Source organism: Clarias gariepinus, chromosome 3 (genome assembly GCF_024256425.1).
Source record: "Clarias gariepinus isolate MV-2021 ecotype Netherlands chromosome 3, CGAR_prim_01v2, whole genome shotgun sequence".
Classification (NCBI taxonomy): Eukaryota; Metazoa; Chordata; class Actinopteri; order Siluriformes; family Clariidae; genus Clarias; species Clarias gariepinus.
The window spans coordinates 25415060-25431615 of record NC_071102.1 but is presented as its reverse complement, the minus strand read 5'-3'; the positions used below and the strand labels follow the sequence as shown (position 1 = coordinate 25431615).

Genomic DNA, 16556 nt, shown 5'->3' with positions numbered 1-16556 from the left:
TTGGATGCCTTCAGCATTGTTTTGGAAAGAAATAAAAACCAGGAAAGACCGTGAAATTAGAAGTTCCAACTGGTAGTGTATATAACAATGCCCTGTGGTGTCTTCTTGAAGCGGTTTGCTGTACTGTTGTAAATATCATCTTAGTCTTATAAATCAGGTCAACTATCAGTATGTACACTAAAATATATTTGATTACATTGGCGTGGGAGAAATTTTCGCCTGAAAGTCAATCAGAGAGAGAGAGAGTCCAACTGTGCAGTTCATCAGCTTAAAACTCATTTCCTCCTCAATTTGGTAACCTGCCAATTTCCATACAACAGCCAGCTCACCCCTATTACACAACGTACCAACCAGGAGGCTGGAGGTTAACACACGTGAGACATGTCAAGCCAGCCAACCAAATCTTTTTGAACCGCTGAGTGACATGGCAGCATAACGCACTTAGAAACAATTATTGTCTGCCCTTTTCAGCATAGATCAACCTGCAGATGCCTGCAATAGGCTAGGGTAACACAGCAGAGAGTCGCCAGTTTACTGCTTTAGCTTCCAGGCCTGTTTAAATTGTAATTAGCTATCTTCGATAATAGCACAAATGTTTTTCTACTGCATCGCTTGGGAGCCATGGAAGAAAAAGCTGTCCTGATAATAGATGCAGATGCAAAAATCTGGCTGGGATGTTGGACGCAGCAAAAGACGTACATTGTGTCTCAAAGCATTTCAGGGTTGGCTGAGTGCGTCAGCCATATCACATATTCACACATCAACAGTGGTTAGGGGTTGGTCCAGAGAAGTTGATCTATTATTGAATGTGTTTCACATACAGGATAGAAACAGATGTTTTGAGGCAGGAGTCATTGATACAGGATATACATGGATATATCTATATATGCAGTTCTACTGCTGTCATTGCACATCCCTCATATTAGTGTTTTAGATTTTTAGTCAAACAGGCCATAGTTCCACCTGTTGCTCATGCTACTCACCAGTCCTCTGCTCAAAAGACCAAATCTGTTGTCCCAGAAGATGGGGTCACTGTGGTACAACAGACCATGCACCTTCAAATAATAGGTTTGACCCCTGTGAGCAATGCCAGCATACTTCTATTTAATGGCTTAGCACAGAAACAAGCAAAAGGAAATACTCTACCAGTTTGGGGGAGGGGGGGACTGGTATATCACCTTAGCACCAATTTTTTAAAAATTGTTTGTTTTTTTCTTGTTTACATTATTGCATTTGGCAGACACCCTTATCCAGAGCTTTTTATCTTTTTATGCATCTGAGCATTGCTGGTTAAGGGCCTTACTTAAGATGACAGTGGTGGTCCAATTGGTTAAGGCTGTGGATTACCCCTCTATTGATCAGAAGGTTGGAGGTTCAAGTCCCAGCGCTACCAAGCTTCTACTGTTGAGCCCTTAAGCAAGGCCCTCAAACATTCTGTTTCAAGGGTGCTGTTTTCTGGCCGACAGTGCACTCTGACCTGCCCTCTTCCTGACTAAGAAATGCAAAAAGGTCATTTAAATGTGCTGTAAAGCAGTGGTCCCCAACCACCAGGCCGTGGATGATTTAATATCAGGCCGCACAGAAAGAATGAAAAAATATATATTTGATTTTATTATAAGTCTGCAGAGTGTGATCAGATCATCTGCCATTCGATTCCTTCTGTACATTGCAACATGTAATTCACATGCTACAAATGTGTTTGAAGCAACTTCAACTCTGCTGAATACAGTATACGCTGTTATATTTATTATGCACTTTATTATGCTTTGTTACGAGCGTAAGATGGTCGGAAAAATGTCTTACATAAAACTGGTCCATGGTGCAAAAAAAAAAAGGTTGGAGTCCACTGCTTTAAGGTACATGTTACAAAAGATTGAATTATAATTATAAGCGCCCAACAGTGACAATTTGCTTAAGTAACAAATAATTAGCACCTTTAGTTATTTGTACCCTAGGTACTTGTGTTATATTAATGTCACACTATTATGGTATACATTATTTTTACAATTCCATTAAAAACTAAAAAAAAAAAAAAATTATGGAAGAATAATGCACACCAGTCCTCAATAGGCTTACTAGCCAGCTTGACATGCTTGCCGAACTGGGATAAAGGGACAAACCCACACACACACACACGCACACACACACACAAAAGAGCATGCATGATGTGTCTAAATGTTCATTCTGGTTTATTCACAGAAAAAGAGGTATATAAGCACCAATATTCTTTTACCTATAATAACCTAACCTAAACCTCTTTAATTTTTTTTTTTATATATATTGATGTTATGTACTCATAAAATTAGAGTGTTTTACCTCTAAGCACCTGTTTTAAGATTAAATCATTTTGTAATAAAAGATCTTTCTCGTCATCACTTGGACAGAAAAAAAAATTGCTGGGGAAATTTTCATCTCATTGCTTTTTCTCAGTCTTATCCAGCTGTATTGGTTATCTTTTTTTTTTTAGATAATATTATAATGCTCAGTGATTGTTATATATACAGTAGGCTATATATAGGGCAAGCCAACGATTCAACATGATATAATTATAATGTAAATGGTAAGCTGTTTGCGATAAAGTACAATAGCATGTGCTGCCATATTTGTGTGTTTGTTTTTCTTGAGCACTCCATATGGTGTTCGCGCTCAGGTGGAGCAAATCAGCTCCAAACGCCAATGATGTGAGTGAGCATGAGCGAGGAGAGCAGACAGAATTATAACTGTAAACATTTAAAATGGACGAGAGACATGCGGTTGTTCAGACAGACGCTCCAGAAACACCATCAGGCTTCCTCATAAACCGGAGTGAAAGAAGTAGGTCAGAAGCAATCTAGATCTAGGAATAGTTAAGAGACAGAGAAACAGATTGGAAGAGGAGAAGAACAGAGGACACATCGGGAGACTTTTGAAAGACGTACTTGAAGTGCCGGAGATGTCTTCGGGATGCATTTGATCTCTTTGCTATTTCATGCCACTTTCTAGTTAATCTCTATTTTCATCCTTTCCTTGAGTGACTAAGGTGTGATGCTATGTGACAAGGAGTGTCGTGGACAAGTGGCACTTGAAAGAATGCTGAGAGACAGTGACTGACAGCAGCCTCTTCTAAATTACATACACATCGCACGCTGTTATTTATCTGTGATGCCTGGCAGCACTGTTCCGCTTCCCCTCTCTCCTTCTCTCTGACATGTCATGTGACTTTACACTGTACTACACATCTAATGACACACCCCTTAGTGTACACCTCTCATGCACATACGTGAACAGAGCACTTAAAATAGGGATGATCTTTGAAACAGCATGTGTGATGAAGCTGTCTTGTAGCGGCAGCTGCAATCTATAACCGGCTGCGCACTATTTACCAATCTCATTCGCGTATTTTACCTCTTTAATCAACATGACCTGTCGCTTAAAGGAGATGTTGCGTCACCGATGAGCCGCAACCACAAAGCAGATCTCATTCTCCTGCCTGTCTTCCTTTGAGGTGCTGATCTCATCAAGATTAATGCAACCCAAGCATTGACAGAGTAAAGAAAATGTGTAGGAATTGTGTGTGATGGGCATGAAATGGGTTATTGGATGAATTAGTGGAAACTAATTTGCTCCTCTAAATGAGTTTCTGAATCAGTTATTGTGGATGCGGGATGACTCATTGTCGCAGATAAGTGAATGGAGCTCAGATGTGATAAGAGATGGGATATGCACGTAGTTAGCTGTTCTCAGGGTCAACCGCTTCTTTACTAATGCATGTGATTTAAGTGAGGTTGGCTCACCTCCTTGAACAAACCAGCCATTATACAATAAGGTATTTATGAAATATCTCTGAAGAAGATTATTTTTTTATATATAGTGCATCTTTTACTGAACAAATAAAAGCAATTTGTATCTCAGTATGTCTACACTCAGGATGTCTGGTGGGTGTGATCCTGACAGCACCCTCACAAAATACACACACACTCAGATGTAATAGTCTAGGGAGCAGGAAACAAGAAACTGTATAAAGTCAACCACAAGGTGTTATTTAGAACAGAAAGTTTTTTGTACTATCAGTAAGAAAAAAATTTTGTTCATTCGTGAGCAGATACGGGAATAAAATTAATCGCTGCAGTTTTTGGTATTTTATTATGAATCTATTACTTTAAAAATTAGCACTTGAAGATACATAAAAAAAGATTTTCTAATCATGTTCTTTCTGTTCTGTTTTTTTTTGTGATACAGCTGACTACAGCGCAGCCCTGTCGCGCCCACAGCGCCCGCTCTCGGCCCGGGCGGCTCACCATGGCCCAGCTATGAAGGGCTACCAGGTGAGCCGCAGCCTGTCGCAACACTCGTCCGGGCCATGCCATTGCACACCTGAGGATTTTGAAGCCACGCGTGAATACTTACGCCATGCAGACCATCAATACTACCCACCTGGTGGACCACCTGAGCCTTTGGCACTGCCACCTTCTGGTGGAGGAACTTTCCCACGCTCTCATTCCACTCAGCAGCAGCCGTATGACTCATGCGAAGAATGCTTGTCTTCAGCTGGGCATGGACACGGGCATGGACATGGGCATGGGCATCCAAAGATGCACCGCATTCCTCCTAACCTGCTGGATCAGTTTGAGAAACAACTACCATTGCACCCAGATGGCTTCCATACTCTACAGTACCAACGCTCAGCCAGTGGGGAGCAGCGCAGTGAGAGTCCTAGCCGCATCCGTCATTTGGTGAACTCTGTTCAACGCCTGTTTGCCAAATCGCATTCACTCGAGGCACCATCCAAGCGTGAGCTTAATGGATGCAGAGATCGTGACCGAGAGCGAGGTCAGCGAGGTCCAGGTGAAGATAGCACAGGGCACCACCACCCAGGTACACATCAGTCACGTTCGGCCCGTCGCAACAAGAGTCGGGAGCGCAGCAAGAGCGGAGACTCGCGCCATGATTCCCGACACTCCTCACGCCACCGTAGCAAGACAGCTGGTTGGTGGAGCTCTGATGACAACCTGGATAGTGACAGTAGCTTTCTGGTGGGTGGAGGCAGAGGAGCAGGAAGGGCATACCCACCAGGCCACGAGACCCTGGACTCAGCCATCCAGGAGCTAACCTTGAAAAAGGTGAAAGGTCCTGCTCCCGGGGAGTGTCTAGCATGCAGCACCATGGCCAGGGTAGGAGATAGTGGCCATTCTCTTAAGAGGGGTACCTGGTCAGCAATGACAGTCAACCAAGCCAGAGAAGCATATCCTGGCTCTCGGGGAGTAGGATCAGGTTACGATAAAGCCCTGGTGCCTCTGGATGCCAAGTTGAAGGAGCGTAATCTCCATTATCTACAGGTACGTTTGTGTGTGTATCTTGGGGCATGAGATACTTTTACAGCCTTTTTAAGCAAGATACTTATGACACTCATAAGCCGTATGGTTTCAGCTAGTGTTTATATTCAATTTGGCTACCACTGAGCACTCAGCAGTAAAACGTTATGTGCATCACAGTTCAGCTCCTTGACAAAATGGAGTACTGATTACACTGGCACAGTCGTGCACTGAGGTGTTAGAAAATTCGGTTAGCTATCTTATGCAAGGATTTGGTGTATTGTATCATTTAAGGCAAGGATTTGATTCAATATGCCTGAAAAATGGATACATTCAAAAGACTGCAAAAAAAATTAGGTAGGCTATTTGACATTAAATACCATTTATTTGCTTATTCTTTTGTCTGAAATCAGAGAAGGCTACAAGAAAATACATACAGTAGGCATTCTAGTGAACTAGCATACAAACTGGTACTAATACATTTAGCTGGACAAACAAGATGGAGACACTACCTCTTCAAGACAGTGTTTCTTAGCTAACTGGATCTGAGTTGACGAAACCAGAATGGTAATTGAATAGATCGTAGCTGTTAGTATGAGACTATTATAGTGATACTATAGTGAAGCAGAAAACAACACACAATTAAGGCCATGTTCAGACTACAGGCAAATCCGATTTGTTTCACAAATCTGATCTTTAGGACCGACCGCCACAATATCTCTTTTTTTTAAAGCGATCAGATCGGATTTGGCTCTGTTCAGACTCGCAGCCCATATCTAACACATTATCGACCTACAGTATGTGCATTGGTTGCTATGGTAACGATGCCGCAGGCATGCAGGCAACATGATGTTTCTTCATATAATGCCCATTTTTTTGTACATTCCCTGTGGCTTTGCCTGTACTGATGCCCCGCCACAACATGCTGTCAGACAGTTTACTTCGTCCTCCGTCCAGGAACTGTTATTCCCCATTTCCATACTGCAGTTAAGCTAGCTGCTCTAAAAACAACAGAAACTTTAGCTGCACAGAAGATTCAAAGGGTACATACGTAGCAGTAATAGTGCCAAATGTGAAAAAAAGTCCCTTCTGTGACTTAACCTTCTATAAATTACAATTATTTATTTGATCTCCATGTCTTCCATCATCTTCCCACCCATTTTTCAACCATGGAACTTTATCCCATACCACCTGATCGTGTGGACTTGAATATGTGCTTTGTGTTCCAAGTGACATAATGGACAGTTTAAAATCAGTTTAAGGAGACACATCTTTTGGAATCTGATTTCAAACCACCTCTGGATTAAAAAAAAAAAAAACATTTAGAAAGAAAAAAAAACATTCAATGTGTTTTTTTTAGTGCTGTCAATCGAAAATGTTCATCACAGTGATAGACCGCGATTAATTAAGTAGACTGTGATTAATCACGATTAATTAAAAATAAAAATCATGGTTTTAAAATACTCAGATTTACTTGTATTATAAATGTTCAATGTTGGAATAAAAAAATGCATAAACTGGTTAGAGGTAACGAATTATGCAGTTTTATAATATCTCAAACATTAACATTTAACAAATTGTTAAAATAAAATCTCTCAAATTGTAAACCCCTTGCAGCAGCAATCATATTGTGGCCCTGTCTGTTCCTACAGTGGTGACCATGTCTGTTCTCCTTTTCTACTTGACTAACGCAATTGTCTAGCACATGGTTCGCCAAAATGTCTTTCTTCTGTTTTTAACACGCCCAGAGTGAATGAGTGCAGTTGCCAATAAACAGAGGTAGTTATGGTTAATTACTGATTTCCAGTGGTCTGCAGGAAGTGCAATAAAAGTAACTTCCTTTATAAACGTAGTAACAAAAAAGAAGTAACCTTTTTCAATGTCTTACATTTAGTATATTCTTGTAAAAATGATTATTCTTCTAGAAACTTTTTATAATGAAACTTGCAGTTTAGCACACATGGTGATGTCTCCTCAGTCATCTTATTATCGGTGTTAAATGTGCCATATTCACACACAGCTGTGTAACCATGCTGCGATTATGGAAAGCCATTAGGGTAAAAATTGGTAATGCATTAAAATGAATTATCTACATTAATCACGTGTTAATGCATTAATATTGACAGCCCTATTTTATTTATTTATTTATTTATTTATTTTTACTGTTCAGACTACATGAAAGCAATCTGATTCCAAACTTATTTTAATTAGGATATGCCAAAAATCAGATTTGGGCTAGCTGTCTGAACAAGACCTTAGTAGCTTGCCAGTTTTTGGTTTAGTTTTTTTTCTTCTAATTGTGGTTGATTGAAAACAAGATTGCAGGTAAAAAAATTATGTTGGCTAAGGCATAAACACTTTTATTTTTATTTTATGTTGCATTTTTTTTGCGTCGTTCCACCGCTTCTGTCTTGTAGTGTGTAGGCTTATGAACTGATTTCATGAGCTAACGTCAACAGCATGACATGTTGTATGGACAGAACACATTGAAGCTACAGCACCCTTCCGTTTGTATCTTACAGTGACTGACAGGATTGGGAAAATGATGTCAGAAGATAGACACTGCTTTTATAGCCAGGCTGAGTGCAAGTATCTCACGGGGAGCAGCAACCTCCATGCATTCACACGAAAAGATCAATGATATGAGGAAAAACAAAGCTTTCCAAACACTACTGGCAATATGCAATAGACAAAACAGATAATTGCGATCGTCCTTCACATAAGGTGTAAGCACCCTTATCATGGAAGGCCAAACCAACTAATTATTTTGGTTAGTGAGAACAAATCATAGGCTTTGGGTGTACATTATATGCAATTTAAACATGCAATGTGGGTCAGATTAATAATAATTTTAAAAAACGGGTTTTAAAAAATTTACAGTGTAGCAGTGTAGCCTGTAGTCAAAGCAGAAAGCCCTGCACAGCTCCAGCTGTTTGAATATTCATGCTAAAACCAATACATGCAAGCAGACAGTCACACAGTCGCTCTCATTGACTTGCAGATTCACCTTCCTGATAAAAGGAATTAAGCAATGTTCAGAAACTGTTTATTTGAACTGGACTGACTGACAGTTCTTCACCGTGAAATAAAAATGATGTGCTGATTATATTTATCAGTTATTACTTTGAGGTGATGCCTTTATTAGGCCTGTATGATAAATTGTCAAACAGCAGAAATATACACAACAAAGAATTTACATGAAACTGTGACTAAAGCACATACTGAAATCGATGGCATGCATTTTGAGCATGCATTTGATTTTTTTGTTTACTTAATAAACAACATGTATGCGCGTAAGTCATAGTACAGTATATTTATTTAAGGTAGTCCTATCAACACAATACTGGTCACTAACATCATCATACAGATTCAAGACACATGAAGGTGATTTTACATACTGGAAACAATGCATACATCTTTTATGAGATATGACATCACACTAAAATGATACCTTTTAACAGACATTGTTTGTTGATTACAATAATTATACGATAATTCCATAAACAAATGGTGTTGATTAATTTTCTGTAGCACCATGGATCTAAATATTTACATCTGCATCATAAATTATATACATAAATTATATACATCAGTCATTTATGAATAAATTGTAATTTCTCCTACAAAAGGTCTCCAAGATTATGGCAACAATCTTGAGTTACATACCTGCCGATTTATAGGTGCCCAATATATATTGAGACAAACAAGCACACACCCTTTGCACAGACCTGTAGAGAGCAGCATGGTTACCCCAAGGGCAGGCTAAATTAGAGGTCTCTGGAAGGTCCAACCTCCTTCCATAACTGCCATTTCCGGTACTGATCCAGGCTGCGTGTTTCTATGGCAACATCAGGTAGTGCTGTATGCATTTCCTCCTTTACCTCTCCAACAGGGAACCACAGCATAACTTCTCCATGGATAAAGATGCATTAAAGGAAAATACACCCATCAACCCTAACAATAAAACACCTGCCTTATATTGTGTAGGTCTTCCTTGTGCTGGCAAAATAAATCCAGTGAGGCATCGACTCCACTTCTACTCCGATTCTGCAGGCAATTTATCACTTCTGTTTTTCTAGTATTCAGTATTTTGGTAATTATCTGAAATAAGAATAGTGTAGAGGTAATGCTACTTCATTGTGGGTTTTTACTTAACAGTTGCTTTTCCAAGCAACCTAAAGTATTGAATAGCAATTATACTAATATTGTGCAAACTGACAAATTCAAATTGAGTCCCAACATTTTCATAGATGTAATGGTTTGCAGGGTGGTGCTTACTGGCACTGGTAGTATAAGCATAGCATATGTTAAAGAGGCATATACCATTTCATATGTTTTGATTGCATATTTTTAAAGCATTATTTCTCAATGTTATCCCAATATCATTAATGCAACATTGCCCCCAGTGTCATCCTAGCAAAGTAATTCTAACTTTCAAAACCAACGTAATACCAACAGTCTTCCAATATCAATCAATTATTTCAAGGCTACAATATACAAGGCGAAGAAAACAAATATGAAGGCTCAAAAGCAGACAAATATACAGATATTAAATAATAGAAACACTCACTCACTTATCATCTTTACCGCTTTGTCCTGTATTCAGGGTCGCGGGGGGCTTGGGGCCTATCCCAGGAGGCTTAGGGCACACTGGAAGGTACTCCCTGGACAGGGTGTCATCCATCGCAGGCCACACTCACACTCATTTACACACTACGGGTAATTTGGGAATGCTAATTCGCCTAATCTGCATTGGACTGTGGGAGGAAACAGGAGTACCTGGAGGCAAGGCAACACAAGGCAAAGCTAACAACTACAGTATGTTACTGTGCCACCATAATAGAAACAGAAGAGGGAAATACAGTTTCCTTATCATTCATTAGACATGACTGCAAACATAATTTTTTTTTAAATGGGTAGTTTTTGTTTCCCTGCTCAGTATGCCAAAGCTTGATTTAGGAGAGGATGCAATGGAAAACAACCACTCTTTGGTTTAATGGCATTGCAGTTTATCACCTTACTTCTCCACAAGAGCTATGTTAGACTATTGACTGATATCAGACCCCAGCTGCTGTTATGTAGGTCAAGCTGCTTAAAATGGAGGACAAAGTCATTGAGCTATTGCCGACACAAGAAGATCGACGGTTTCAGTTTTGAGGATCAGAAGAGCAAGGCCTGTAGTGTGCATTACAACACGGGTTCTCAACCTTTTTTTTTTTGCCATTTAAGAGTCCACAGTTCTTGTGTTTAATAATTTATAACTTGTGCATTAGAATGTAAGAGGAGCAGTCTTGACAGTGGTAGCTGAACAATCCTTGTAGCACTAGCTTTAACCTTATTTCAAGAGGGCAAATATGATATGTATTATGGTACAAACAGTGTCCATAGTTTCTAATTGAAAGTTTCCACAGGAAAACCTGGCATTTTCACACAAAAAAAGCTGACACACTTGTGAAAGTGCTGAAAGCTTGACCAAAGTGATGGCAGATGGCAACAGTTGCTAGGCAGTGAAGAGCGAGCCAAGAAAATACAGCAGCCTCTTTAATTACATTAGTAGGCTGGCTAACTACCCTACTAGTCTTTATAGAGGAGGGGGAAATTCCCAACAGTGTTTGACTGATGGCACTTCTAGTCAGTAACCTAATGAACTATCTTCTATACTGCATTATCCTGTATACAGGGTCACGGGAAGCCTGGAGTCTATCCCAGGAGACTTTGGGCACTAGGTGGGGTACACCCTGAATAGTGTGCCAAACCCCCCTAGGGAAGACACATTCACACTCTCGCACACTCATTCACACACTATGGGCAATTTGGGGAAAGCCAATTAGCCTAAACTGCATTTCTTTGGACTGTGAGAGGAAACCGGATTACCCGGAGGACACCCACCAAACATGGGGCCTAGTAAATGAGTGTAAGGGTTGGACACTTCACTTATGCAAGTTGATTTGGATAAGGGCATCGGAAAAAATGCTGTAAATGAACATAAACAGATTGATGACACAGACCTAGGTCTTTACCAAGCTCCACTGTTAATAGTTCTTTGAATCCATAAATTGATACCCTGGCTATGTACATTATTATCTTTATTACTAATGCTTCAATTAAAAAAAAATACTAATACTCCAAAATGCAGATTCTGAGGTTAAAAACTGTTTAAATATAATCTCACATTATAAAAGCAAGATCCAAGAGTCAGCAGTATGTCCTGTGCGAGGGCTAACTCAGCTCTTCTGGGACTCTGAAAGAAAGAGAGAGAGAGAAAGAGAGACAGAGAGAGAGACACCTTCACAAGTTGGGGCTCCAATTGAGCAATTTTCCAAAACAGAGAGCACGAGAAGTGAAAGGCAGCAAACCGATGAGAATGAATTTACAGAAGCTGTGGGCAAATATAAGAATAATGGACAAGATGGAGCAGGTAGGATGAAGAAAAAGAGTTGTGGTAAAGTGTGGGTGATTGTGTGGGGTGTGTCAGTGTGAATTCTCAGAGAGAAAGACAATCTGAAATTGTTTATTAATATAGCTAACTCTCGTTGGTTACTTTGCTCTTTCCTTAAAATATAAAAAATATGCTTAGACAAAGGGAGAAGGCTGGCAGAAAGAGATGGAACACTGGGGTCTTATGCCCTGAAAGACAGAATAAGGGGTAGGAACATAGAGATCAAATTGAATCACCTCTTGAAAGCAGTGACCTTTAAGTACCCCATGACTAGGCATTCAGAATACTAGCATATGTGAATGTGTGTGGATCAGCTTTAACCTGTGCCTGATGGAAGTCACTAAAGAAGGAATGATGATATGATGCACTTTCTTTAAACCCTAAATTGGGGAAAAACAGGTTATGCTCTGGTATCACTGGAGTTTGTGTAAGGAAATGATAGGAATGAAATGAAAAAGATTCATCGTAATGTTCTACTTTTTGTTGTTGGTTGACAATCCTACCTAGATTTCCCAAAGATTTCGCATAAACATCTTATGCCCAAGTCTCCAATTCTGCTACAATAGATAGTCTCACCTGCATTGGTACCTTAGAGCTGCTGCTGTAGTTCTGAAGACTCTTTTTCCATATTTGTGTGTTTACGACAGGTTCCTTCTGATGATTGGGGTGGAGGGGGAGTCTCGGAAAGTGGAGGAGAAATACCATGCAGACGCATGCGCAGTGGCAGCTACATTAAGGCCATGGGTGATGATGACAGTGCAGATTCAGACACCAGCCCCAAAACCTCTCCAAAACGTACACTCATTGCTCAGAGGGATGCTTTCCGACGTTCCATTAGCATGGACCAGCGTTCTTCCACAGCCAAGTGAGTTACTTTCCATAATTCCTTTGTAAATTTACATAATCACACCTACTCATTAATGCAATCATCTAATCTGCCATTGGTGTAGCAGCAGTTCAGTTCAAAAGTCATGAAGATCCTGAGCCAGCAGCTTCTGTTTACATCAAATATCACAATGGGGAAAAAATCTGATCTTAGTGATTTTGACCGTGACATTATTACTGCTGCAAGATAGGTTGGTCTGAGTATTTCTGCTGATCTCCTGGGATTTTCACACACAACAGAGATTCTCTGGAGAGTTTCAGAAACCTTCAATAAAAAGAAAGTATTCAGTGAGCAGCAGCTCTGCAGACAGAACCATCTTGTTGATGAGAGAAGTTAACGGAGATTTAGAGGAAAGTGTATATTTTTTTCTACAATTAACCTTGCTTAAATTTCTTTAATAGATGTACAGTATGTTGTGCTGTCCCATGGCATTTTCTCTATTGTGATGAACTCATCATTTCTGGGGCACTGAATATATCCTCATTGGAGACTCATGAATATATCCTCATTAGCTTACAGAATTTAGAGTATATCCTTTCTTTGCCTTTTCTAAGACGTGTTGCTCAATATACCCGAGAGTATAAACTGTTGGCCTCTGAATTTGAATCACCACCGGTTAATTAAACACGTATTTTATCGGAAATGCATTATGCTTTGAAAATTTATAATAAGAAATTATTATTATTATTATTATTATTATTATTATTATTATTATTATTATTATTTATGATTTATTATTAATACCTAATAACTATTTTAGTTCAAACAGTATAGTAAATGTTATGGGTGAATATACCAACAAGTATAAACATATAATATGTAAATTATAATTATATTACTTCAAACAAGTGATTTTTAGAATTTCAAATCAATATATCACTCAACAGTTAAATAAAAACTTTATATCGACTTTCAATATATTTTAAAATCCTATGTGTAAACTTCCACTAAGTACACTTTAATTCTGAAAAAAATACACCAAAACACAAAGCACAATATATACAGTCCAGGAAGGAATACAAATTTGTGTGTTAGTGAAACAAACCCAACATTTCATAAGATTTATGTTCCCAACTTTGAACTCAACACTGTATAAAACAATGAACTTATAAAACAAATAACTTATTGGATAAGCCATTTAGCCTTGTTGGATAAGCTTTTTAGCCAAATGATTAAATATGGTGAACTTTGGTCACTGAGGTTTTGATAAAATTTATTGTGTCTTCTTCTGCCCAGGCATACTGATTACACAATTTAGTAATGTACTGTATATGTCGGGTGAATACAGAAAACAGAGTATGCTTAAGTTGAATTCAGATCAAAAGAAAAATGTCAGTGTGACTGTAATGTTGTCCTTTGGGAAAGGAGAAGATATCTTAATCACTTAATGCAGGTATAGGAGATGCAGTGAGCTGGTGAATGTTTTTGATCAACGTTGCTTAATTAATTAAGCAAGGCAAAGATCAAATCCAAAAACAGAGCCACATGAGCATGAATCTAAAACAATAGACAAAGAGTTCTGCCAATAAATCTGTGAATATATCTTTTTTTAATTAATATATTTTTTAATAAATGTTGTCTTGGAAAACGAACGAGTCTTGGTGTATGAGTACCAAGTGTCATGTATCATGCATGCGCTTCTTGTTTTGACACCGAGCGTCACGTAATCACAACTGAGCTAACAGTTTTTCTCCTTCTTGCGCTGCAGAATTGTAGGTACTCATCTCCCCCTGCTGGCTTTTAGTGCGCATCTTTTGCTGGTATAAACAACATCCGAGCACACGTGTACTGTTTACTATAACACTGTGACCACGTGTGTGCACGTAAAACATATTTTATTTGGTGTCTGTATGCGTGTGTGTACAGCGCGGGTGTAAAGCAGAAGCAAGTCTCATTAGAGAGGTTAAAAATCTATTTTCTCTCTCAGTATCAGCCTGCTCTTTGTGTCTGTGTGCACACGCACGTCATTGGACACCGTGCCACACACACACACACACACACACAAATCTCCCCTACTTTCAACCTTCACAGACACACAAACACTCTTTCTCTCTGCTCTACAGAGAAACACTGCTCTGTCGCGATTCTTTAAAAAAAAACTGCAAGTTCATTTGTTTTATTGTTACTTTACAGCAGTGATTCCGTTAGTGTGTCGCTCAATTGTGTGTCATTAGAGAGATTTCTTGTTAATTCTTCCGATAAAACATTCTTTCTGTTGTGTGCGCGCGCATGTGTGAAAAAAGTGGAGGAAGGGTGACTGTAAGACAAGGGGGGGGGGGACTCCCTACCTTAGCTTCACACACACATACAGCGCCTACGCGCACAAACAGGAACACTTATCTGTCAGGATTTATTTTTACTTTTCTTTAGAGGTAAAGTGCAGGTTAATTTTTTTTTTTTTTACTTTATATTTTGTGTTAATTATTTTATGTATTTATTTTTTTGTGGCTGTGGAACAAATAATTTAAGTTTCCATTATTTCTTATGAGAAAATTTGATTTAGTTTATGAGTGTTTTGAAATACGAGCCTGCTTCTGGATCGAATTATGCTCCTAGTCCAAGGTTCCACTGTACCTAAAACAATAATCACAGGCTCGTAATCCTTGAAACAAAGTGAAGGGTCAAGAACGAGAAATCTGTGAATACATCCAGGTATCTAAAATGATAGGCTTATACTAGAGATTAACAAAAAACAATTTAAAGCGTCAAAGCCAGAAATTCTGAGAATATATCCAGGTGAAAATAAGTCCAAAATATGTAGCAAATCTCAATCCATGGAACTAGCTGAAAGATTTCAGGTGCTCCAAGGAGGATTTGCTTAGCCAAACAAAACCCTGGAATGAAATCTGCAGTGAGATGGATAAAATGAGAGCAAGGAAGTGGATTTGCCCGTCCAATCATGCTGATCTGTTTCAGAAGCACCCACTACATCCTGCTCCCCATGGATGCCGCGGCGTCCTAGCTGGGGCTTTCACATCTACAGTATGAAAGTCTGCGATAAGAGAAAGATCTATAATTAACCTGGCTGGGACCCAACTTCTCTCTTCTGGGCCATACCTTTCCCAGTCCAAAAGATACTGCAAGACAGTGCCTGCTGTCATGCTTATAGGAGTTTTTGCATTGTTTAAACTTCACCTCTGTCAATGAGCTGAGGTTGAGGAAGAGGGTATTTGGGAGGGAATGATGGGCCAGAAACAAGAAGTTTGATCTGGGAGACATGAAAACTAGGGTTGATGCTACGCATTGTCAGGGGCAAGGAAGGTCTCACAGTTATTGGGATTGATGATTTTGAGATGGTGCATGGGTCAATAAACCTGGGTGTTCATTTTAGTGAAGTGGTCTACATGGGGATATCATTGTTGGAGAGCATCACTTTTTAACCAGCCCAGTATGCAAGGGGTGCTGAGCAGCATTAATCCAAATGTAAGCAAAGGCAGTGGTAGAGCGCTGAACTTGGTCTCTGACTTTAATCCGAGCTGTGCTCCAATCTAATACTTAGATGAAAAGTCGATTAGGTGGAATGTTAATACACCCTGGTTCCTGCTCTTGTGCCCATTTTGCCAATTACTCCACCTTCTCTAAAACTGACACAACCAGACCTCCTTTTTTTTGACACTCCTGAGGTATTCTAGGTTTTTTTGATCAATCCAGATTAAGAATGGAATTACAGTCCCCTTGAGCCATCGTCTCCATCACATTGTCTCCATGTGATGTCATTGAGGCCATAATACTTTTTACAAGGGGGTAGAGACTTGTCTTTTTTCTCCATGAAGAAGAAACATCCCCCCCCCACAGTGGAGGACAAAAATAATCCCTGCCACTACATATACAGTGGTGTACTTTTCTATGGAATACCTCTGTAATGCGGGTAGAGGGAGTACTGCCCCCTATGGGGAGTCATGCCTGGAAGGAGATTAATTGCAAAACCATAGGATTTGTG

General features: G+C 39.4%; 1 protein-coding gene across 1 annotated transcript in view; it reads left to right on the top strand.

Moving 5' to 3' along the window:
* The window catches only part of dlgap3 (discs, large (Drosophila) homolog-associated protein 3), a 195680-nt gene that overhangs the window by 164790 nt on the left and 14334 nt on the right, over positions 1-16556 (top strand). The window contains exons 4-5 of the mRNA XM_053493174.1: positions 4219-5315; positions 12378-12595. Of these exons, the coding sequence (XP_053349149.1) occupies positions 4290-5315; positions 12378-12595 (1244 nt within the window). The 5' untranslated portion in view covers positions 4219-4289. The remainder of the gene's footprint in view (positions 1-4218; positions 5316-12377; positions 12596-16556) is intronic.